Genomic DNA, 26,858 nt, shown 5'->3' with positions numbered 1-26,858 from the left:
TCCTGATCTCATTGTTAATGACACCTTATGGTGTCATTCTGTACTTCACCAACACCATTAAATACATTTGCAGAAAGTATATGATCAGTTAACTTTTTTCTTCAGCTAGAGCATCTTGTTTTTTATAAGGTCTGTTGTTCCTTGTGCACTTTTCTTTACAAAGGCTAAACTTTGAATTATCCTTAAAGCAGCAGAGTACACAGTCTTACATTGTGGGACAAACCCAGGCTAATATGGTGTCCATTACAGAGCAGAAGCTGAATCCAGGCTGAGAGTAGAGAGTCATTACTGACACTGCATTATAGAGGAAGAAATGTACATTTTGCCATTTGATTCTTGTTCACATATAAGCCCACCCTTAGGTTTGCCCTTCTATTTTGGCAAAGGTCAGTTGCTAAATAGGTGAGAAAACAATCCAAGGCTAGGCACCTCATTGCCTGTGATGTGCCAGCAAAACTGTGTTTGATTGGAATTGATACTACCTTATCAAAAAGAGAAAACTATATGTTGCATATTGTGGGAGAGGTTTTCATTTTAGAAGTCTCACAGGTAAACACATCATTTAGTCAGTTGTCCTACAACTGTCTTCTTCTGTCTATATAAACTTGTTTCCAGTTATTCAGATTTCCTTAGACATCCAAAATGCATGACGATTACAATGTCTGTAAATTGTTCTTGAGTGAGTTAGTGATAGTGTTTGGGTGAGTGTACCCCCGGTAAGGCTACCATTCTATTCATAATTCATTCCAGCTCTGTGCCAGATACTGTATTTTTTATCCTGTGGTGGAACAAAGAGTTTTAGGAAATGGTGAGTGGATTTACCTAAATAAGATGACACAATCAGCTACAAACATTTATTTTCAAGTCGTAGCTTTATTGTCATATGATGCATACACGGTATTTTAGTATACAGTGGGACAAACTAAAGTTTCCCAGGACTATGGTGCAAAATGCACTGTAGATAAACACAGGACAAGTTGAAGACAGGTAAAAAACTATACTATAAATAGATAAATATATAGATCTGAAGGCATTTTTAAGAGGACAGATAATTTAATATCTTTCTCGCAAAACTGGAAACTAAGAAAGCATCTGAGTTAATCAGTTAAACTACCAGAATGAATCTAGAATATGCCAGGTCTCCAAATGAGGCATTTTATAGGAAAAGACAGGTTTTGCAATTAGAATTTAGAACAAAAGAAATGGAGCAACTCATCTTTAAATTGCGATACTGTTATTATGAACACAGAAAGAAGGCCAGATTAAACCTGTGAATGTTGCAGTCTAGCTCCAGCCTTAATGTGCCACATGTTTTGGGCGTGCACCAAATTAAGATTATTTTGGACAAAAATCAGATAGCCTTGTTGTCACAATCACTACTAACCTATAAACAGCCATGTTTGGTGTGCTCCCAGACTGCCTTAAAGTGGAGAAGGACAAACAAATCATAATTGCCTTTACCTCACTACTAGCACATACATTTATCTTGCTCAAATGAAGAATCCCACCCCACCACTTTTAAGTCTGTGGGTAAGGATGTCCTACAATATTTGAAATTAGAAAAAATCTAATTTTCACTCAGAGGATGTTTTCAAAACATTTTTAAAATATGGCAAGATCTAATCAATAACATTTTAGAATAAGCTTCTTGCTGCTTTAAAAGATTTGCTTTGTTGGTTGGCTCTCCTGTCTTTCTTTTGGGTAGGGATTGAATTTTAGTTTGTTAAATTTGATTTGATTGTACGGATTGTTATTTTCTTTCAATTAAAATAATTTTTTTTACAAAGATAAATATATAGATAAATAAATAACAATGAGTAATCAAATATATACTAATAATTTGAAATAGAGAGAAATAAAATATAACAGCTTATAATTAAAAAAAACAGTGGTAACAAGTGTAAAAAATGTATAGCATATAAATAATCTACTAGTAGCAGATCTGAGGGCATGGGACAGCACAGATTTCAGAGTAATTAAGCCAAGGGGTAGAAGTTATTGCAGGATCTAGAATAACAGGTTTAGATGCTACATTATGGGCAAATGGAAGTGGGATAAAGAGACTGTGGGAGAGGTGGAAGAGGTGGGAGTGGTTCACATTGCTATAGGCTTAGCAGATGGTGACAAAGAGGTCCCAATGATCTTTTCTGCTATGTGCACTATTCATTGTAAGACCTTACGGTCAGAGACACTGTAGTTCCCATACCAGACATTGATACAGCTGGTCAGAACACTTTTGATGGCGTCCCTGTAAAATGTGGTGAGAATGGTGGGAGGTAGACTTGTCTTCTTCAGCCACTGAAGGAAATGGAAATGCTGCTGCTGTGCCTTCTGGACTATGGAAGTGGTGTAAACTGACCAAGTAAAATCAGCTGCCAGGTGCACACCAAAGAATTTGGTGCTTTTGACCAATTCCACTGCAGAGCCCTCGGTGTACCTGCAGTAGGGTATAGAGAGCATGGGGCTTCCTAAAGTCAACAGTTCTCTCTTTTATCTTGTCCACAATAAGAGACAGATTGTTGCATTTGCTCCAGTCTGCTAATCATCTTATCTTAATTCCGTAAAGTGACTTACTCCCATTGCTGATGAGACCTACCACCATTGTGTCATCCACAAACTTAAAGCAGCCATACAATTGTGAGTAACCAGAGTGAACGAAAGTTAGCTGAATATACAGTCGTGGGTGCACCAGCACTTAGCATGATGGTACTAGAGATGATGTTTCCAGTGAAGACTGTCTGGGGTCTCTCTGTCAGGAAGTCCAAGATCCAGTTGCATAGGGAAATGCTGTAGCCTGCGGGCCCAACTTACCTAAGAGGTTCTGAGGAATTATGCTGTTTAAAACTGAATTGAAGTCAATGAAAAGCATTCTAGCACAAATGTCTCTTTTCTTCAGGTTGGACAGGGTCTGATGAAGAGTAGGTGATACAGTATCTTTTGTGAAACTGTTCAAATAATAGGTAAACTGGGGAGGTTCAGGTGATGTGTGAAGTTGCAGTCAAAGCTGACCATACTTATCAGAGAGGCAAAGTTATAGAGGTGTTCTGTATAAAAGCTACAGTTCTACTACAGTTTTTGTGCTGTAACCAAAACATATTTTTCCAATTTGCTGCATCTCAGACAACAGTTAACCTCTAAACTAATATACATAATCAGGAGACTAAAAATTGACTCCAGATTAAAAATGCACAATGTTATTTTTGGATCTTAATTATTGTTCATTTTTAGTATTATCCTTTAAAGCACAACTCACAACTCCACTTTCTTTGCAAGTTAGTAAAAAGTAAACATATTACTATTCATATTCATAGCCTAAGAAAAAGCACTTTTGTGAGATATTAGTGTTCTTTTTGAAGCTAATTTTAAAGCTTATCTGAAGTGCTTCCAGTCTGTTTAGGTCTATGAGTAAAATCAAATTACATTCAAGAGTACTCTGACAATTGAATACTTAGTCTATAGATAATTTGGCTTGGTCATGAAAATGTTTTTCTGTGTCTTGTTTTTCCTTTTTTTCACAATTATACATGTTCTGCTTATAAATTTTTAGTGTCTTTAAATATGTTCCTGTGTCATGTCTTTTTGAAAACCTATTATTATTTTTTTTAGGTAAATCTACAGTAGCAGCACTACTGGAACGGTTTTATGATCCAGACAATGGTATAATTACTCTAGATGGACATGATATCAAATCCCTCGATCCATCATGGCTCAGGGGAAATGCCATTGGATTTATAAGTCAGGTATTTGCTCTCCTTACCATTTATGTCAGTTTTTATTGTACTTATGAGTATCTTAACCTTCTTTGTGTCAAAAATAGGCATCTAATAAAAAAGAGGTACTGGAAATATCAAAATATATATTTAAAAATGTTCCTTTACATGAGTGAACTCCTATCACCATATTCATAATTGCTGATACCTATATATTTCAAGAACGATATAACCAGTAAAACCATCTGATGCAGTGTAATGTACTGCGTTCATACTTTAAGGGTAAGAGTGCATAATTTTCTTTGTAAAATATAAGAGTAGTACATGCACTGCATGTAAACTTTAGTTGGCATGTTGAAGTAACTTCCATTGCAGTTATTACAAAGAAGGTTGTTTCAAAATACAACAGGTGGGGATTGTGATGTGTTAATAATTTAGCAATAGGTGGAAAGTGGGGAGATCAAATTTACACAGGATAAGTGACGAAGTTAGTGAGAGCCATGTTAAATAGAAATTTAAGCTAGTGATTGAAGCACCTTTCTGAAAGCAGTGTGTTTAAACAGGGGCCTCATAGATGTTGTAATGTTCTTCAAATAAAACCAGAGTCTCCAGAAGTGAATCACATTAGATACATTCTGTGGATATCAACAGTTTACAAAACCAAAATGAAATTCACTTTTTGTTAATGTAAAGATTAAATCAAGATAAAATGTTTGTATAATAAAGAAATAAATCAAGAAAATAATGTAAAAATGTCAACGTCTCTGATTTATATCTGATATTAACTATATACTTCTACCAGTTATTTAGTGTAATTATTTATTTTTTAGCTTGGGGCTTATGTCAGCAACATTTTAGAATACTAACAAAATTCATTTTGTTTCTGACTATAAAAAATTTTTTGTAAATTATTTATTGCAAATATTTTATAATAACTTTACAATTAATCCTCTTTTCTTCAGGAGCCTGTTCTTTTTGGTACTTCTGTCATGGAGAATATTAGATTTGGTAAACCAGATGCCACAGACAAGGAAGTATATGAAGCAGCCAAGATGGCAAATGCCCACCATTTTATCACAAACTTTCCAGATGGCTACAACACTGTTGTTGGTAAGTGGTGAGAGTCAGACGTGCCATTTAGAGAGCATTTCACTTTTATGATTAATTTTTGTAGGTACTCTTGTAGAGTTGAAACTAATTATGCTAGTCTTTCAACTTGTTAAGAATGACTTGGAAAACACTGTAGAAGTTATAATCTATTATTATCTTAATAGAGACACCTTTATGTTGAAAACTACTCAATCTTCCTGTAAGTTTAGAGAAGCTCCTGGAAATTAAGGAAAACTGGTAAATGGATTCTAACATTGATTTATAAAAAGTATGCCAGAGTATTAGATTAATTCCGTCCACCTGAGACAACAGTGATGAATGTCAATATCTGCATCTTCCTATAGTTGAAAATAATTTATGTAATACCTACCCTTATGGTGAGGCTTAATGTGAGACATTGTTTAGGAAGTATTATGCTATAGTGGCTTAGAGGAACAATAATAAATAAATCAACCCTTTCTAGTCACAACTAGATCAATGAAATAAATGTATAGAAAAATGTTAATTTGTATTCATTTAAATCTGGCCAAATGTTCAACAAAATCCTAAGCAGAAAAACCATTCAGTACCAGCATTAGGCACCAAGGCGTTTAGTGTCATGTTTCTTGCATTATGATTCTGTGGAAAAAAACATGGGGAATATTTTTAAATTGAAGTGACATTTGAAGAATATGTCATTGTCTGTAAACTATACATTTAATCTGATTAGAAAATACTAATCAGGTCAGGTCAGGGAAAATGCACTTGTACAGTGCATTGCCGCACCCAACACACGACGAAACAGCTTGGGATCCTGGTTGGTAACCCCCTACACAGACATGCGGTCCAGTCCCACCCACCAGAAATGACCCTGTATCTGCCGTAGCCAGGTGTTACATGTGCATCCCATTGGCCTGGTCCAGCCACTTGGGTCCTCAACAATGAGGATCCTGCGAGCTGGATCACTCTCTGGGAATTGCGCCACATGGCCATAGTGCCTTAACTGATGTTCCTTCACAATGCAGGTAATGTGCCTCATTCAGTCCTCCTTGAGCAACTGCTCATTTGACACAAAATCAAAACAGCGGTACCCAAGGATTCACCGAAGAGACACAGTACCAAAGTAGTTCAGTGTTCGTCTCAGGTCACTAGATAATGTCCATGTCTTGCAACCATATAGCAAGACCGGAAGCATCAGGACTCTAAAGAACTTGGACCTTTGTCCTTTTGCATAGATATCGGGAGCACCACACACCCTTTTCCACCTCATGACCCCCCAATGCTCTCCCATTCAATCTACTGACTTCATAGGAAGAGTCACCAGAGACATGAATGTCACTGCTGAGGTAAGTAAACCTTTCGACAAGGTCAGCATTCACTCTGCAGATGGTCACACTGCTGATCGCTGTGACCAAGAGGTCATTAAAGGCCTGGATCTTGGTTTTTATCCAGGACACTCAGACTCTTCGCTCAGTCTCATGAGAGCCTTGATCAGAGCCTCCATTGACTCTGTGAAGATCACAGCATCATCAGCAAAGTCACGATCAGTAAATCTTTCTTCACCAATAGATACCCCACAGCCCCTGGACCCCACGACCTTGCCCAACACCGAGTCCATGCAAGCACTGAACAGAGTAGGAGCATGAACACACCCCTGACAAACCTCAGAATCAATTGGGAAAAACACAGAGAGTCGGTCGCCACTCTGCACAGCACTCACACTACCACAGTGTACAGGCTGACCATGATATCCAGCAACCTTGAGGGGATCCCGTGAACCCTCAGGATGTCCCACAGGGCAGGTCGATCAACTGAATTGAACACTTTGTGAAGATCGACAAATGCTGTAAAGAAACTCTGCCGATATTCGCGTTTGCGCTCCATGTGAACCCTCAGTGCCAAGATGCGATTAATGATAGGCTTCTTAGGCATAGAATCAGACTGCTCCAGTTGCTGGTAGGTGAGCAAGTGCTCACGGATCCTATTGAGGACAACCCTAGCAAGGACCTTACCTGGCACCTGCAATTCAGGCTAACACCCTTCCCTTTCCAGATAGGGACAAGTCCCGTTTTCCAGTCAGTTGAGATGATGCCAGTCTCCCAAATAGAAGCAGAGATTGCTTGCAATGCCAGAAGGACAGCCTTACCACCAGCCTGGAGAAGTTCACCCCGGATACCACAGATTCCTACAGCACTTCCTTCCCCTCAGCTGGTTCACCACCTGTGCAATCTCAGTGAGATTGGGTGGTTCACAGCTAATTGGAGGATGAGCTTCAAGAACCATCGACCCAGAAATATCCAACATTCAGTTTTAAACAACTGCTGAAAGTAGCCAGCTCAGCGGGTCATAACTGCAGTGTCATCTGTAAGGACCGTTCCATCAGCTGCCCTGACTGCGACTCTCTAATAAAATAATAAATAGTAAAAATCAGCAGTGCATTAAGCTTAGCTATGTTTTCAAACTTCATAATTTTTAATTGTATTTATCTAATATGGTTTTATAGGTTGTTTCCAAAGTTTTTTATTCATTTAAGATTTTTCCACAGCATTGATTCAATGATCAGGTAAAGAAAATGCATATACATTGTGGTCCCCGGCCGGGGCTGGAGCCCGGCCGGGACGCCCAGGAGGACAAGAGGAGGGCTTGTGCCTCCTCCAGACCGTGAGGGGGCGTCCGTCCTGGTTCTGTTGGGAACCACGGGTTGAGGGCATGGAAGCCCTACCCTGTAGGGGCCCGTGGTCACCGCCAGGCGGCGCCCCGATGCCGGTTTATCCCGGGAGGGAAGACTTTATGTGGCGCCCGGAGAGCTGCCAGGAGGACAGCCGACACTTCCGCCACGCTGGGGCGTGGCCAAGGAGGGAATGCCGGGAACACCTGGGGCTCATCCGGAAGCGTTATATAAGGGGCCGCCTCCCTCCAGTCATTGGTGGATGTCGGGAGGAAGCGGACAGAGCTGGAGAGAGAGGACGGGAGGCGGCCAGGAAGGCAAAAGGACTGTGTGGCCTGGAACTGGGGAGATCGGTGCAAGAAGGCACTGGGGTGCACGTGAGAACACTTTGTGTAAATAGTATTGTAAATAAATGGTGTGTGGTGACAATATGATGTCCGTCTGTCTGTGCCGGGGCCAGCGTTCACAACATGTATTGCTTAAAAGTGTAATGTTCTCAGTACTCTACAGTTATCAAAAATGAATAATTGAGAGTATCATGGCTTAATTATGAAAACTAAAACTAGACATTTTTAGAGGCTTATAGTATTTATATGGTTTCTTTGTTTCAGGTGAACGAGGTGTCACTTTATCAGGAGGTCAGAAACAGCGCATTGCAATTGCCAGAGCACTTATTAAAAATCCCAGAATACTGATTTTGGATGAGGCCACCAGTGCTTTGGATGCAGAATCAGAACGAGCAGTACAAGATGCTCTTGATCGAGCTACATCAGGGCGTACGGTCCTCATTATTGCTCACCGGCTCAGCACAATACAGAATGCAGACATTATTTGTGTCCTTAGTAATGGCAACATTAAAGAGGTAAAGCAAATTTAAATAATGTATGCTTAAGAGCTTATGCAGTTTACATTTATGGTAGACAATGGTTCAAAACAAGACTTATTTAGACCATTTCAAGGGCTACTGTGGTAGAACGAAGTACATAATGACATGTTAGTTAACATCACATGCTTCTAATAGCTTAAGTACAATCACAGAGAGATAAAATATACTATGAATAACTCAAAGTAGGAGACTTGGCCATATTTCACTGTTATTTGATTTCTGTTATTTGCAATGTGAGGTTTGTTTTGTCTGTTGATTTTTGAAAAACATTTTTGAATTGGCCTAAATCTACAAGTAATGTCAGCTTTACCAAGACTTTGAGATCAGATTTGCTAAAATAAATGAAGAGTCTGCTGGCCTGTGGATCACTGCAAACAGAGGGTAACTTGTCCTAATTCCCTTTAGAGAATTGTACCCCCTTTATTCGAGAGGATACATTTTTACATAAATTTAGATGTAGGTTGATTACTGTCAGATATAAGCACAGTGATGGAGGTCTCATTATCTATAGTTGTCAACCTCAGTTGTAGAACTGTCTTTCTGCCTTCTGGGTAATCATCCAGAATGAAAGAAAGGAAAGAGTTGATCCATTTTGGAATCTCATAAAGCTATCTACAGAAATAAGGAAGTAGTTTTAGTAGGAAACTTTGTTTTTTGAGGGGTACACATGAATAATTTTATTACTGAGAAGAAGTCTTTTACTGTGTAGTGTTTGCCCTTTGCATAAATGATGCACCTACTTGAAACAGCTCGGTTAAACTGACTAAAACTTGGTTGCTAATTCAAATAGAATTTCAAAAATAGGGTGTTAAATGACTGACCATAATATTAGTACAGAGACGTGCATCATGTGTACAAGGCATTGGGGTTCCATTTACAACAAATACCGAATGGGATATTGTACAATTATTGTAGATGAATGTTAATGTACTCTGCAGACATAAGTGCTGGACAGTTATGAACTGTTTAATTTAGGAAAAGCTTTATAAGAGCAGGGGCAGCAAGAATTTATCCTTCAAAAAAGGTAGTTAATATAAATATTAAAAAATACTGTATGTGCAAAAATGGAAAATAAAAGACAAAGTAGCACTCAGTGATGCTGGAAACACTAACCAGCAAGGTATAAGATGTATTAGAAACTATTATAATGATAAAATCATTTTTAAAAAGGTCTGAACCAATGACGCATTTAATAGGCCGAGTTACTGCTTGGCGTTTGATGCTGCCAGGATGGCGACTCAGTAAGAACTAACTTCACCACTTGGTTGTCAGGTGAATCAGAAATCTTTACCGCAGTAAATGTGTTAACAAGGAGACCAAACTCCTAATATTCAGTATGTGGGGCACTTGTGGCCTCATTCTCTCTCACTCTCTTTATCTCAATGCATAATTTGTGAATTAAGCAACCCAGCTCACAACCAAATTCATTTATCTACTTCAGCTCTTAATAACAGAATGATTAAATGGATATGGGGGTTAAAAATGATTTTCCAGAAGATTAGGCTGCTACTTCATATATCTTTTACAGCAAGTTACTTTTTATCAGTTAAATTCGATTTACTTTCAGAAACATGCATTTAAACTGAAATGTTATAATAAATATGCATAATTTCAGTGAAACAAAATTTAAGAAAATGAAGTTTTGTAATCATAAACCACACTAAAAATTTCACCCTTACCCAAAATTGAGAGACAGATAGTTAACAAAAGGCCCTCAGTGTTATGCAAAATAATAAGAGTTTAGGAGGAGTGGAGCAGACTTACTTTAGAAAAACATGAATACATTTTTGCCAAATTCTAAGGAAGCTCTACACAGTTTCATGCAAAGAAAATTCCATTTTTTTCTAGGTTTAGGTAATATAGCATTTTCCCATTGAGTTATGTAGGGTGCATTAGGATTTTTCTATTGAGCAGAACCATTTGATATGCTTAAAATGTAGTGTAGGAAATCTCTCTATTTATGTATTTTCAGATATACAATATAAAATATATACAGGTTAAATTCTGTTATAACGAGTACTAAAGTAACAAAATTTTCTGAAAATTAATAGTTTTTGTTGGCTCAGACAAATGTTCATATAGTGTCATGTTAAACAAATTTTGTTTTAGCAAAATTTAAACTTACTTTAAGTATAACAGACTTTTTTTCGACCAAAATTTGCACCGAAGATAATGATGTGATGCAAAAAATACTTACTGCCGTGCCTAATGTTTTGCCAAGTCTCAGAAAACCTGCAACAGGCAGTCTCTTTCTTGTTAGACCAAAAGAATGTGATAGGCTGTTTTCTGTCTGGTCTCAGGCAGTCTTGGCGAGGCTCAGCGCAGGTGTAGGTGAGACACCAAACACACATAGCCGAACTCTGAGTCAATGCTCCAACAAGCATTCACGTAAGTAGTTAGGTCATGTGCAGATACTGTGCTGTTTGAGTTTCATAGTGATTCTCAAAGTTTTCTTTTTTATCTTTTATTTAATTTATTAAAAGCAAGTAACTTTCCATACAATCAAGTCAAACTTAATATAACTAAATTAAATTCAACCCCCACTCATGAAAAAGAGAGGAAGGCCAACAGCCAGAGTAAAACATTGAGAGTAGTAAAGAGGGAAAGAAGTCCTTCTCCCCAATATAAATGTTTATTCGGAAATGCTATTGATTAGATCCTGCCAGGTTTTAAAAAAAGTTTTGAACAGATCCTCTAAGTGAGAATTAGATTTTTTCCAATTTCAAATAGTATATAACATCAGTTACCCACTGACTTAAAATAGGTGGGCTAGGATTTCCAGTTGAGCAAGATAAGTCTATATGCTAATAGTGAAGTAAAACCAATTACAGTTTATTTGTCCTTCTCCACTTTAAGCCCATCTGGGAGTACACCAAACACAACTATTAATGGATTAGGAGTGATTGTGACACCAAGGAATTTACAAATTTTTGTCCAGAATGATGTTAATTTGGTACACAATTAAAACATGTGGCATAGTGAGGCTGAAGCTCGATTGCAACTTTCACAGGTTGGATCTTGCCCTGGAAACAATTTGGACAATTTTAAATGAGATAGATGTGCTCAGTAAAAGATTTTAAGGTGAATAATTGAATGTTTTACACATATGGAGCTAGAGTGAATTCTGTGCATGGCTGCCTTCCACTCCTTTTCTGAAATGTTGAGTGAGAGATCCTTTTCCCACTGTACTCTGAAATCTCTGAAAGGAAAGGACTTTAATACTGGTCAATATTTCTCTGAAACAGAAATAGGTGAGAGGTGAGGAAAATTGGATTTTGTTTAGGAAAGTTTCTAATTTGGAGATAGTGGAAAAATGGTGTTGATGTAAAGCTAAATTTGGAATGTAATTGTTTGTAGGATGCAAAGACATCATTTTCTATACAAAGCTCTAAATGATTTAATCCCATACGTATTCCACACATCAAAAACTATGTAAGTCTGAGAGGGTGAAAAAAGATGGTTATTATGTAGAGGTGCCACAGATAAGATATTCTGTAACTTGTGATGCTTACCCTTAGGTATTTAAACTGATCTGCAGTGATAAAAGGGAAGGTGTCCTGTTGAATTTGGTATGCTAGGGCATTCACTGGAAAAAACATAATTTGTTCAAATTATTTTTGTGTCCAGATAATGTTTGAAATTCTGCAGGCACAGAATTTTGTGGTTCTGATATATACAGTACCGTATCATCTGCATATAGTGATATTTTCTGTTCAAGTCCTCTGAAAATCCCTTTTTATCTCTGGTGCATTTTGAAAGTGGATTGCAAAGTGATTGCAAATAACAGTGGTGACAAGAGGCATCCTTGTCTAGTACTGCATTCTAGTTTGAAGTAGACTGAAATAATGCTGTTAATAGAAAATGAAGCTTCTGGACTGGTATACAGTAGTTTTTCTATAGTAGTTTTTTCTATACACATATGCTCAGGCCAAACCAAAATGTATGCAATATGGTGAATAGGTAGTCCCATTCAACCATATCAAATACTTTTTCTGCACCCAAAGATAAGATCTCCAGAGTGTTAGACTTTTTGGGTGAATATATTACATTAAATAGGTGTCAGAGATTGGAAGCTAAGTGTCTACCTTTAAAAAGTCCGATTTGGTCTTGTGATATTATCAAAGGGAGCACTTTCTCAATCCTTCTAGTTAGAACGTTGGAGAATATCTTAACATCATTATTCAGAAGTGAGATTGGTCTGTTTGATGCACATTGTAATAAGTCCTTATTTTTCTTAGGAATAATGGCAAAAAGTTTAAGGTGGAATTTTATTGTCTCTGTCTTTTATAAATGTTGCACATAAAAGAGGAGCTAATTTAATTGAAAGTTTGTTTTAAAATTCAGCAGGGTAGTCACCAGAACCTGGTGCTTTCCTGCTTTGAAGTGAGTTTATAGCATCGAGTAATTCTGATAGAGTTAGAGGCTTATCCAGTTCCTCTACACTGAGAGTATCTAGCTGTGGTATCTGTAATGTACCAAAAAATGATTGTGTCTTGTATTCTTGTGATTCTGAAATTTTTCTTTGCGATAACCAAAAAAAGTGAGAGACAGCATTAGTTTGCACTGAAAGAAAAATTCACAATAATGGAAAAATGGATTCCTGAATGAAGGGAAATGATGTACAGAATGCTTTCAGAATTGCGCCTTCAATAGTGTCAACAAGTTTGAAGTATTGAAAAAAAAACGTGACAAAGTTAAAGATTAGGAGTTGGAACCTGAACAAAAAAAATTAGAAGCGTGTTTTTATTTCCATTAAAAAAAAAGTTACATCTAACATCTCATTTTTAAATAAAATATTTTTTGCAGTTTAAGGAGCACTGTTTTTTTATACAGGTATTGTCAAGCATGGGTCACAGAGTTAGTTGCACAAAAGACAAAGCTGAATCCAGGTCAAATGTTCTAAACATCGTGTGACAAGCATGTTTCATGTTAAGATGGAGCAGAGCAGTAATTGCACAGGAGGCGGACCTGTATCATTGAGTTTCCCCATGAATACAGGTCAGACTGATCTTTCTAGATTCCCACCATTGCTGTAGCACATAATAGTGAGCAACAACTAAAGTATTGCTCTCAGAATTGATAAGTGCTCTTACTTTAAACCCATTTATAATTACCACACTATTATATGGAAGAGACAATGGGTTAGCTAAAGCACAGTACTTTCCTCCATGTGCCCATCTGCAGTCAACCAGCTCATTGAGAAAGGAACAACAAGGAATGGTATGCCTGGTTTCTCCACACTTGTAACAGCAGAGAGGTGGTGGTGACTTCTCTGCTTCGCTGAATCCATACTGCGGTGGAAAGTCTGTGGTTTGGCGACACATCCCATCTGGGTTTTGGGGCAATCAACAGACCACTCTGAATGCTCAGTTAAAGGACATACCTGTGACGCTCAAGGGTCTCAACAATGTTGTCCATATTTCTGCAGGTCTGTCTCCTGACCTGCTGGGTGAGTCTGTTGGGGAGGGCGTTTATCGGATAGTCACAGGCAACCATTTAATGACCCTTTTGGTTTCATTCATTTCTGGTTTAAACCAGTGCCATTTTTTCCCTCATTACCCGTATACCTGGGAGTGCATCAGCTGCTTAGGCTGAATTGCCACTCCCAGCACTGTCTTGCCTGCAGGTCCGGGGTTACTCTGTATCTGACCAAGATTTCAGATTTTCAATAATCATAATTGCCAGCCGCCTGTTTATTGAGGTTATAATAACCCCATTAAGCCTCTCCCAACATAAACGGCACCAATTCTGCATGCTCCCAGTGATGTTTGAATGCTGTTCTTTAGAAAATTAGCAAGTATGTTTCAGTGTCATTGCTAACTGGGATGGTCCAAACACCCTTTCCTGCGGCAACTCTACTTGTGCTTGGCTGCGTGCCTCCACCTCAGCAAGCTGCATACACTGTTCCCAGAGTTGAACTCATAGGGCCTAGACCTCCATGTTAAGTGCAGCCAATATTGTGGTCAGGTCAGCCTGCTCTGTCATCTTTGGTAGAGAAATCCTGCCGACTACACCACTGTAAAAGAATAAGCAAAGAGATCATTAAAGTTTTTAAACTCAAAGAAAAGGACAAAACAATTCATCTTCAGAAAGTTGTCCTTGTACTGTCCCAGGATGGTGGGTTAAGTAGGAAACTCCGAGGAACAGGCAGGTTTGGTAGACAGGATACTGAAAGTGACGTCACATGAGGCCAGTCTGTCAATCATTCTTTCTGCAGAGGTGGTAGAAGTAAAGGCATTAGATGACAACGCCAACCCCTAGTTTAGAGGGTAATTATTATGAAATGAGCCCTGATGTTATCTCCCAATTGCACGTTTGTGACACTAGGTTAGCTATTTACTTGCAAATCGGCTTCCTCCCCTCTACATAGTGTGTGTGTGTGTGTGTGTGAGTGTATATATACTGTATATATATATATATATATATATATATATATATATATATATAATATATATATATATAAATATACTAATAAAAGGCAAAGCCCTCACTGACTGACTGACTGACTCACTCACTCACTCACTGACTCATCACTAATTCTCCAAATTCCCGTGTAGGTAGAAGGCTAAAATTTGGCAGGCTCATTCCTTACAGCTTACTTACAAAAGTTGGGCAGGTTTCAAAATTCTACGTGTAATGGTCATAACTGAAAGGTATTTTTCTCCATTTACTGTAATGGAGTTGAGCTCGAAAGCCGTTTGAGCGGAGTTTCGTGTGACATCATCACACCTCCCACGTAATCACGTGAACTGACTATCACCGCAGTGCGTAGAAAACCAGGAAGACTTCCAAAAAGAGCTGAAGAAAACATGCATTATATAATTGAGAAGGCAGCAAGTGACATATACAACCATATTCATGAGTGCTGCTACTTCGGAAACAAAGCACGGTGTAAACCTAAACTTTAAATTAAGTTCATAGACAGGCTGCCGCTGGTGTTTGTCATGCCCACGGGTAATGCGGGATACAAGTTTAATGAGAGGATACAGGATATAAACTAGAGTTTTGATCACTTTGTAACTAAGTTAAAATTGCAGGTGAGGGGCTGTGCTTATGCAAATTCCAAGAGACTGTGTTTGTGGGGGATTGACGGTTAAGGCGGGTGGGGGAGTCACGTCATCATCTCCCCTCCCATTCACCTCATTTTTCTCTGAGCTGCGCTCCGCAGCTAACGCAGTGTTACGACTTTGTGACGTTGCCACCAAATACTCACTGAAAAATCCACAAGTTAATACACACGCTGTGTCTAGAGTTTCTCCACACTGAATCCTCCAGACACTACTTACAAAAGGTTACATTGACAATCGTGTTATTTTTAAAATGTTTCCTTTTATTAGCACAAGCACAGCTGAGAAGCTTCGATGCATGTGCTCCATAACGCGTTAAAAATCACGCATTTAATCACAAGCAAAGTTGAACTTCTGTCAATGCATGATTTCCTGGTACACCGATTACATTGATCAGCACTTCCTGATTCATTTTAGCCTCGCACCCCCTTGTTTTGAGAAGAAGTATGAAAAAATATGAGGTTAACACAGAAAAACAGATCACCAATTGAAGCTTTATGAATAATCGATTCGCCATCAATAATTGTTTTGGTAAAGCCATACTCAGTGTAATCCTCCTTCCATTTTATAATTTTTCCGCCACTAGACATGATTAAATGAACGGTTAAAAAGTAAGAGCGAAGCGAGGGTGATTTATTCAGGCAAGCAGGCGACAGCTCAATAGCTCGAATTTGGATATAAGTAGCTTCTATTTAGTCAGCCAGAAATATCTTTGTTAGGAATGGAAGTTGAATTTAGTCTTTAAATTTCTATGGTAAAGAAAAAGTTATGCAATGATGACTACATTTAACTATATAAAGTCAAAACTTGTATATATAAAGTCATTCGCTAATATACAGTATAAAGTCAAAACTTAAAAAAAAGTTTTGACTTTATGTATACCGACGCTGACTTTATATATTCAAGTTTTGACTTTGATATATTCCGACAGTGACTTTATATATTCAAGTTTTGACTTTATATATTTGGGAATGACTTTATATATTCAAGTTTTGACTTTATATATTCTGACGCCGACTTTATATATTCACAAAATCAATTTATTTGCCTGTTTGGCACCCCATAGTATATGTGTGTGTATATATGTACACATGTATGTACAAACCGGATTCCAAAAAAGTTGGGACACTATACAAATCGTGAATAAAAACTGAATGCAATGATGTGGAGGTGCCAACTTCTAATATTTTATTCAGAATAGAACATACTGTAAATCACGGAACAAAAGTTTAAACTGAGAAAATGTATCATTTTAAGGGAAAATATATGTTGATGTAGAATTTCATGGTGTCAACAAATCCCAAAAAAGTTGGGACAAGGCCATTTTCACCACTGTGTGGCATCTCCTCTTCTTCTTACAACACTCAACAGACGTCTGGGGACCGAGGAGACCAGTTTCTCAAGTTTAGAAATAGGAATGCTCTCCCATTCTTGTCTAATACAGGCCTCTAACTGTTCAATCGTCTTGGGCCTTCTTTGTCGCACCTTCCTCTTTATGATGCGCCAAATGTTCTCTATAGGTGAAAGATCTGGACTGCAGACTGGCCATTTCAGTACCCGGATCCTTCTCCTACGCAGCCATGATGTTGTGATTGATGCAGAATGTGGTCTGGCATTATCTTGTTGAAAAATGCAGGGTCTTCCCTGAAAGAGATGACGCCTGGATGGGAGCATATGTTGTTCTAGAACCTGAATATATTTTTCTGCATTGATGGTGCCTTTCCAGACATGCAAGCTGCCCATGCCACACGCACTCATGCAACCCCATACCATCAGAGATGCAGGCTTCTGAACTGAGCGTTGATAACAACTTGGGTTGTCCTTGTCCTCTTTGGTCCGGATGACATGGCGCCCCAGATTTCCAAAAGAACTTCAATCGTGACTCGCCTGACCACAGAACAGTCTTCCATTTTGCCACACTCCATTTTAAATGATCCCTGGCCCAGTGACAACGCCTGAGCTTGTGGATCTTGCTTAGAAATGGCTTCTTCTTTGCACTGTAGAGTTTCAGCTGGCAACGCGGATGGCACGGTGGATTGTGTTCACTGACAATGGTTTCTGGAAGTATTCCTGAGCCCATTCTGTGATTTCCTTTACAGTAGCATTCCTGTTTGTGGTGCAGTGTCGTTTAAGGGCCGGAGATCACGGGCATCCAGTATGGTTTTACGGCCTTGACCCTTACGCACAGAGATTGTTCCAGATTCTCTGAATCTTCGGATGATGTTATGCACAGTTGATGATGATAGATGCAAAGTCTTTGCAATTTTTGCTGGGTAACACCTTTCTGATATTGCTCCACTATCTTTCTGCACAACATTGTGGGAATTGGTGATCCTCTACCCATCTTGGCTTCTGAGAGACACTGCCACTCTGAGAAGCTCTTTTATACCCAATCATGTTGCCAATTGACCTAATTAGTGTTTATTGGTCTTCCAGCTCTTCGTTATGCTCAAATTTACTTTTTCCAGCCTCTTATTGCTACTTGTTCCAACTTTTTTGGGATTTGTTGACACCGTGAAATTTTGAATCAACATATTTTTCCTTTAAAATGATACATTTACTCGGATTAAATGTTTGATCTGTCATCTACGTTCTATTACAAATACAATATTGACATTTGCCATCTCCACATCATTGCATTCAGTTTTTATTAACAATTTGTTTAGTGTCCCAACTTTTTTGGAATCCGGTTTGTATGTATGTGTGTGTATATATATATATATATATATATATATATATATATATATATATATATATATATATATATATATATATATGCAACACTCATGACAATCACAAAACAATTACATTGTCAATCATGTTACGTTATTATTAAAATGTTTCCTTTTCTTTTTACTTCTCCACTGCCAAGCATGGGTATTTTGCTATATATATATATATATATATATACTGCTCAAAAGAATTAAAGGAACACTTTTTAATCAGAGTATAGCATAAAGTCAATGAAACTTATGGGATATTAATCTGGTCAGTTAAGTAGCAGAGGGGGTTGTTAATCAGTTTCAGCTGCTGTGGTGTCAATGAAATTAACAACAGATGCACTAGAGGGGCAACAATGAGATGACCCCCAAAACAGGAATGGTTTAACAGGTGGAGGCCACTGACATTTTTCCCTCCTCATCTTTTCTGACTGTTTCTTCACTACTTTTGCATTTGGCTACAGTCAGTGTCACTGCTGGTAGCATGAGGCGATACCTGGACCCTACAGAGGTTGCACATGTAGTCCAACTTCTCCAGGATGGCACATCAATACATGTCATTGCCAGAAGGTTTGCTGTGTCTCCTGCACAGTCTTAAGGGCATGGAGGAGATTCTAGGAGACAAGCAGTTACTCTAGGAGAGCTGGAGAGGGCCATAGAAGGTCCATAACCCATCAGCAGGACTGGTATCTGCTCCTTTGGGCAAGGAGGAACAGGATGAGCACTGCCAGAGCCCTACAAAATGACCTCCAGCAGGCCACTGGTGTGAATGTCTCTGACCAAACAACCAGAAAGACTTCATGAGGATGACCCAAGGGCCCCATGTCCTCTAATGGGCCCTGAGCTCACTGCCCAGCAGCATGCAGCTCGATTGGCATTCGCCATAGAATACCAGAATTGGCAGATGCACCACTGGTGCCCTGTGCTTTTACAGATGAGAGCAGGTTCACCCTGAGCACGTGACAGAAGTGAAAGGGTCTGGAGAAGCCATGGAGAACATTATGCTGCCTGTAACATCATTCAGCATGAGCAGTTTGGTGGTGGGTTAATGATTGTCTGGGGAGGCATATCCATGGAGGGTCTCACAGACCGCTACAGGCTTGACAAAGGCACCTTGGCTGCCATTAGGTATCAGGATGAAATCCTTCGACCCATTGTCAGACCCTATGCTGGTACAGTGGCTCCTGGTGCACGACAATTCCTGGCCTCATGTGGTGAGAGTATGCAGGCAGTTCCTGGAGGATGAAGGAATTGATACCATTGACTGGCCACCACACTTTCCTGACCTAAATCCAATAGAACACCTCTGGGACATTATGTTTTGGTCCATTTAATGCCACCAGGTTGCACCTCAGACTGTCCAGGAGCTCAGTGATGCCCTGGTCCAGATCTGGGAGGAGATCCCCACAACACCATCTGTCATCTCATTAGAAGCATGCACCGATGTTGTCAGGCATGTATACAAGAACACAGGGGCCAAAGTGCTGCTGCAAAGTGCTGCTACAATTTTGAGTTGCTGCAATTAAATTATGGCAAAATGGACTAGCCTGTCACATAATTTTTTCACTCTGATTTTTGGGGCGTCTTTGAATTCAGGGCTCTGTAGGTTGATCATTTTCATTTCCATCAAACGATGTGGCATCCTTTCGTTCCTAACACATTACCCAGTCTATATCAGTATAGATATCCAGGTGGATTTCTTTTTCCCATTGAGATCTGATGTGTTTTCAAAGTGTTCCTTTAATTTTTTTTTTGAGCAGTTTTATTTATATATATATATATATATATATATATATATATATATATATATATATATATATATATATATATATATATATATATTGTGAACGCACCGGGCACAGACAGGCAGACATCTGTTTTGCACAAAACCACCACACGTTTATTATACAAATTATTTACAACAATTAGGTCACAAAGACCCCAGTCCCTTGGTCACACAGACCCAGTCACGTGCACAAACCCCAAAACAGTCACTCAGTCCTGGCCACAACGCCTTCTTCTCGGGCCGCCTCCACAACTCCTCTTGCCTCGTCCTTCTTCCACCCGACTCTAGCCCCGAATGAATGGAGACGGCCCCTTTTATGGAGGACCCGGATGAGCCCCAGGTGTTCCCGGCAATCTTCTGGCCACGCCCAAGTGTGGCGGAAGTGCCGGCTGTCCTCCCGCTGCTCTCCGGCGCCGTCATAAATCTTCCCCAGCACTTCCTGGTGTGGCGGGAGTGCTGGGGAAACAAGTCCCAAGGCATTGGGCCTCCTGGCGGTGACCACGGGCCCCTACAGGGAAGGGCTTCCATGCCCTTGACCCGTGGCCCCCAAAGCAACCCGGAAGGCAAACCCCACGTGGTCCAGGCAGGGCTCTGACCCTCTTCCGTCCCTCCTGGCGTCCCGGCGGGTCATGGCCCCTGGCATCCCTGACAGTGCCCCACAGCCAGCGAAGACCACTCGTGGGTAAGAGCGACCCGCCCCGCTGAGGGCAGCAGAGCCCAAACGGGTCCCACTCGAGGATAGCCGGGGTCCGGCCCCGCACTCCTAGCAGGGACAGGGGCGGAGACACAATCCGAGCACCAACCCATGGTGCATCCCTGCGCCTCGCACAGGTTGTGCTCCCCTTTTACCGCACCCCGGGGCCTCCTCGGTAGGCACCCCTCCGGGACCTCCACGCCTTTGTTCCGAGCCACTGGTTCCCCCGTTGGCTCCTCCAGCTGTGAGCGCACCTGCGCACCGGCAGAGAGATCATTCTGCAGACGGCCCGACATCAGAGGGCTGTTCTGCCACGGCGTTCCTTCAACTCGCCGGGGTCCGTCCCCTACAAAGAGAATACAGGGGCAGAACCGCTGCCAAAGCACCCAGCTCGTGCCACGCACGGGCAGCGTTCCCCCCTCCAACCGGCACCCCGGCACTTGCCTGATCGGCACCCTCTCCGCGCTTCCGTGTCCCTCGATAGTGGAACTGTCGGCACCGCCTGCTCTCTCACCGCCGGCCTCAGGGATTCCCTCTGCTCCCTCAGAGGGCGCCAGCCGCACGCTGCACCCAGCAACGCTGCCTCACTGTATTGGAGGAGGCGGCACCCAGCCGCTTAATCCTCCCTTCACTTTGGACGCCTTGGCGATATGCGACTCCGTATTAACCAACACGAGCCCCTTTCCGTCTCGTCCGCATATATCGGAGGAATCGCACCCAGCCTCTTATTCCTCCGTTCACTCTGGGACGCCATGACGGTTTGAGACTCCTTATGGAAATGAAGGCGCCTCTTTCCCGTCTGCGTCCCTATAGTGCGGCGCAAGACCGCAGCCGACTCGGGCGGGCGCTAGGACCCGGGCACTTAGCAGCCCGTGTCCAGTCAGCGTCCTCTCGACTCCCCTCGCAAGATACAGCCAGCGGCGCCGCATCTCCTGTCGGAGGGCTGCTTACTCGAACTGATCGTTATCATCACAGCCTTTTCAACAGACCCTCCCGCATGCTGTACGGAGTCGGCTGTACTCACCGTCTCCGCCGTACCTCTCCGGCTGGAGATTCCAGCGTCGCGCCCGCTGTCGATCGAACGTTTGCAGCGCCGCGGCGCCTTCCTCTCCAGTTCCAGCACCTCAGCCCGGAGGGCACGTAGCATCTGTAATACACGCTGCTCCACGGGCTGAAGGGACGCCCAGCTCCGCCAGAGCAGCCGGCAAAGACAGGAAGTTAACCGACGCGAGCCTACCTGTCTGTCAGCCTCCGGCGCCGCCACTTCCTGTGGGCCTTTTCCTCCGGCCCAATCGGGTCTCCCCCCTGCCCGTGATGGACATTCCTTGGTCCCGCCTCTCTGCAGTCATCGGCGGGCACACAAGACACACCGTCCAATCGCGTGCCTGTCAGGGGGAGGGACTTCTGGTCCGCGGCCATCTTGGCTCCCCTTCTGCGGCGGCGACGTGCTTGCCGGCAGCCTTGTTGTTGCCAGCACCTTTCGAGCTGCAGCGTCTCTTCCTCCGCAGCCCTCGCGGCTGCCGCCGCCCTACCGGGCCCGCAAACCAGCATCGCCCGCCACTGACGCTGATCCGGAGGTCCCTGCCTGGAAAACAAAACACGCCCGGCCCCAAGGGCCGGCTGCCGATAGGCAGGGAACTCACCTCCCAGGTCCCGTCTAACCGAGGAAACGTCCTCGGCGTGGCCTCTCTGGACGCCATGCCGTCCCGGGCGCCTCCAGCAATGGCGCGATCGTGGGAGCTCGCTGCACTCCTCCAATGCACGCCCGCCCGCCGCTCAGGGAATAACGGCCCTCCTGCGGACCCCTGGCGGTCCGTGGGGTTCCTTACCCCGCGGGGCTGTGTGCACGCAGCCCCCGCGGTACGTGGGTGGGGTCCCCTGCTGCGCCGGGTCGTCCACAACAAATTTTTTGATAACAGGTCCCCGCCTTGGAACAGGCGGAGCATCCTGCCGGCTACGCCAGATGTGAACGGCACCCGGGCACAGACAGGCAGACATCTGTTTTGCACAAAACCACCACACGTTTATTATACAAATTATTTACAACAATTAGGTCACAAAGACCCCAGTCCCTTGGTCACACAGACCCAGTCACGTGCACAAACCCCAAAACAGTCACTCAGTCCTGGCCACAACGCCTTCTTCTCGGGCCGCCTCCACAACTCCTCTTGCCTCGTCCTTCTTCCACCCGACTCTAGCCCGAATGAATGGAGACGGCCCCTTTTATGGAGGACCCGGATGAGCCCCAGGTGTTCCCGGCAATCTTCTGGCCACGCCCAAGTGTGGCGGAAGTGCCGGCTGTCCTCCCGGCTGCTCTCCGGGCGCCGTCATAAATCTTCCCCCCAGCACTTCCTGGTGTGGCGGGAGTGCTGGGGAAACAAGTCCCCAAGGCATTGGGGCCTCCTGGCGGTGACCACGGGCCCCTACAGGGAAGGGCTTCCATGCCCTTGACCCGTGACCCCCAAAGCAACCCGGAAGGCAAACCCCGTGGTCCAGGCAGGGCTCTGACCCTCTTCCGGTCCCTCCTGGCGTCCCGCCGGGTCATGGCCCCTGGCATCCTGACAATATATATATATATATATATATATATATATATAGATATAGATAGATATAGATATAGATAGATATAGATAGATATAGATATATATAGATATAGATATATAGATATGACAACAACACTCATATCAAAGACAAAACAATTACATTAACAATCATGTTACGTTATTTTTAAAAATTAAAACTTCTTTAACACACCACTTCTCCACTGCGAAGCGCGGGTATTCTGCTAGTACATATATATACATATATATATATATATATATATATATATGTATTGTGATGGTCGGCTGGGTCCCATGCCTGGCCAGGATGCCCCTGCTGCATATGTTCCAGGGGAGCAACCATGGGCAGCTGAATACCTCCCCCGAGACACTTGGTGGCAGCCTCCCTGGCCAACAGTGATTCCCCAACCTCCCACAGGGCTCCATGGGAGATGGAATCCTCCACAACCTGGTTGGGAGCTGGGGTGGCCGCTAGGGGGGTGCTGCCTTGATTCAACAGCCTGGCTGGACAAGTCTTTAGCCCCACCCGAGAGTGCAATTTGGACCAGGTGGTCAAGCACCTGGAACACTTTCCGGGTGGGCTATAAAAGCCATTCGAGGGTCAGAATCAGGAGGAATAGGACAAGGTTGCCTGGGAGGAGTGGTGGTGGTGCCAAGGTGGAGAGTTCTGTGTCTTGTTTAAGTGCTTTTGGGACTGTGTTGTGGCTGGAGGGAGTACAGGGAAGACGTGCCCTCCAGCTGAAGAAAAAATAAAGTCTGTTGGATTTTTCTGTGTCAGTCTGTGCCGGGTTGGGCGCTATATAGCACCTTTTACAGTATATGTATGTATGTATGTTGTGTGTGTGTGTGTGTGTGTATGTGTATGTGTATGTGTGTATATATATATATATATATATATATATATATATATATATATATATATATATATATATTGTAATAATAATACGCCAAAGACATCATAAAGGTTTGGGGCAGCCACCCATATATTGTTTTTCCCAGTTGCAAAAGGGTTTGTTGTATCATAAATCTCAAGTGAATTTGACAGAGTCCAAACTAGAACTGGCTATAGTAACCCAAGATGGAGGCTTTAAAGGCCTGGAGAGGAACTGATGTCATCAAAATGGCCGGAACCAGAAGTGACGTCAGCAAAGGGGCCGGCTTCGGAAGTGACGTCAGCAAAGGGGCCGGCTCTGGAAGCGATGTCAGCAAAGGGGCCGGCTTCGGAGGTGACGTCAGCAAAGGGGCCGGCTTCGGAAGTGACGTTTTCTGAGGCGCCGGAACCTTGCAGGATTTCCTGGGAAAGGTCTGTAGGGAACTGAGAAAGACAGTCAGCGCACTCCGCCACCCCCTGGTCAGATATTTCATTACACTTTCTCAGGCCCTTTAGCTGCCTCCTACTCGCACGTGTGTGACAAGGCCCCCCCCCTCAGCCCAGACTCATCGGGTCGGGCACCCTGCACCGAGAGGTCGTGGGCACGAGAGAGAGCATCAGCATTGGCATGGAGAGAACCCTTACGATGAATAAGCGAAAACTTGTAAGGTTGAAGGTCAAGAAACCACCTAGTGACCTGTGGATTCGACTCCTTGTGAAGGGCCATCCACTGTAAGGGTGCATGATCTTTCACCAGACTGAACTCCCGACCCAAGAGGTAGTACCTCAACTGCGTAATCGCCCATTTGATCGCAAGGGCTTCCCTTTCCACCGCTGCATACCTGGTCTCCCGATCCAACAGTTTCCGGCTTAGGTACATGACGGGGTGTTCACCACCATCGACTCTTTGGCTCTGCACGGCACCCAGGCCTGTGTCCGAAGCGTCCATCTGGAGAATAAAAGGGAGAGAAAAATTAGGAGCTTTTAATATTGGTGCTGACGTAAGAGCCTGTTTTAAGTCACTAAATTCAGCATCCGCCACTCTCTCTGAAAACCGAGGTACAAATCGGCAGTAGTACCCGGCCAACCTGAGAAAGGCTTGGACTTGCCTCTTAGTTCGTGGACGGGACCATTTTACAATGGCATCTATTTTTGAACACTGTGGTTTCACGGTACCCCGACCCACCAGATAGCCCAAATATTTAGCCTTTTTTAATCCAAAGAAACATTTCTTGGGATTAATATGAAGCCCGGCTTCTCCTAGTGTCCGCAATACCGCAGTGACCTGCTGTACGTGTTCCTTCCATGTGCTGGAATAGATGACAACGTCATCCAGATAGGCAGCACTATACGCATTTAGGGCGTTGGCGCACTTTATCCACCAGACGCTGGAAAGTCGCAGGAACCCCGTGTAACCCGAATGGAAGAGCACGATACTGCCAGTGTCCGCTAGGAGTGCTAAACGCGATCTTGACCTTCGCGGAGTCCGTTAAAGGATTCTGCCAGTACCCCTTTGTCATGTCAAGCGGGGTCAAAAATTCAACTTGTCCAAGCCTCTCGAGAAGGTCATCCACGCGAGGCATGGGATAAGCATCGAACAGGGAGACCTGGTTAAGCCGACGGAAGTCTTTGCAAAACCTCCAACTGCCGTCAGGCTTACTAAACAAGACAATTGGACTGGACTAGGGACTATTAACTTTCCTCAATCACTCCTAGTTTCAGCATCTGCCTGATTTCCAGCTCTACTTCTGCTTTCTTTGCTTCAGAAAGTCTATAGGGGTGCTCCCGGACTATAACCCCTGGTTCAGTCACTATGTCGTGCTCAATCAGAAAGGTCCTTCCGGGTTTTTCACTCACCACCTCTGAGGCGGACAGGATAGCTGATTTCAGCTCCCGTCTTTGTCTATAAGTTAATTCCTCGCCAAAATTAAGGATGCCTATGTGAGCAAAGAATGACCAGGGCTGAGCGGAGGAGGGATCTGGTTCCCGCTCCTTCCACGGCTTCAGCAAGTTCACATGATAAACCCGCTCACTTGCCATCCTTTTCTCTCCTTAATTTCATAAGGGCCTTGCCAATGGGCGAGAATTTAGAATGGGAGGTGGGAACTAATACCATGACCCGATCCCCCGGATGGAATTCTCGGAGTGTCGTGCCAAGGTCATAATAACGGGCCTGCGCTGCTTGTGCCTCTTCCATATGACTTTTTAAAATAGGTTGAATTTTCCTAAATCTATCGCATAACTGTGCTATATATTCCAAAATATTTGTAGATGGAAGAGCCTCTCCTTCCCAACCTTCTTTCAAAAATGGCACAACGTTGCTCCAAATTCCACTGTTCCATTTTGCGTGATGCACAACCAAAAACACAACTTTGCTAATAGCAGTCACAAAAATCACGTAGTTAACGGAAAGAGTTGAAACTCGTACTGAGCTATGGGAGGGTACTGATACACGTGCTTTATCAAGGACAACAGTGCAGCGTTGCCAGATCGCTTGCAGTGTTGCCAGTCTCATTAGTTTTCTGCCACACCTGTAGGCTCACAACACAAAAAAGAGAAAAATCCAGCCTTTAATTAAAGTACATTTATTCATTGGGAAAATGAATACTGCCTCATCGCCAGCGAAGACCTGTCGGGCACAGCGGCCCATCCCTCTAGGGCAGGCCTCCCATGAAGCGGGTTCAAAATGCTGTCATCACATTTGCTTGCTTCTCCATTTCTCTTTACGGTACCGGCCTCACTTACTCGTACCGTCATGATCCTCCGGCCAATGATTCCAGCGCCGCGCCACTCCGCCCCCTGACGT

General features: G+C 42.8%; 1 protein-coding gene across 3 annotated transcripts in view; it reads left to right on the top strand.

The window, feature by feature from the left end:
• abcb8 (ATP-binding cassette, sub-family B (MDR/TAP), member 8) overlaps positions 1-26,858 on the top strand; it is a 178,743-nt gene that overhangs the window by 134,702 nt on the left and 17,183 nt on the right. For all 3 annotated transcript variants that reach the window (XM_039753298.1, XM_039753299.1, XM_039753300.1), the window contains 3 exons: positions 3,607-3,740; positions 4,673-4,820; positions 8,079-8,329. In XM_039753298.1, the coding sequence (XP_039609232.1) occupies positions 3,607-3,740; positions 4,673-4,820; positions 8,079-8,329 (533 nt within the window). The remainder of the gene's footprint in view (positions 1-3,606; positions 3,741-4,672; positions 4,821-8,078; positions 8,330-26,858) is intronic.

Source organism: Polypterus senegalus, chromosome 5 (assembly GCF_016835505.1).
Source record: "Polypterus senegalus isolate Bchr_013 chromosome 5, ASM1683550v1, whole genome shotgun sequence".
Classification (NCBI taxonomy): domain Eukaryota; kingdom Metazoa; phylum Chordata; class Cladistia; order Polypteriformes; family Polypteridae; genus Polypterus; species Polypterus senegalus.
Note: the sequence above shows the minus strand (reverse complement) of the source record. Positions and strands in the feature narration are given on the sequence as shown.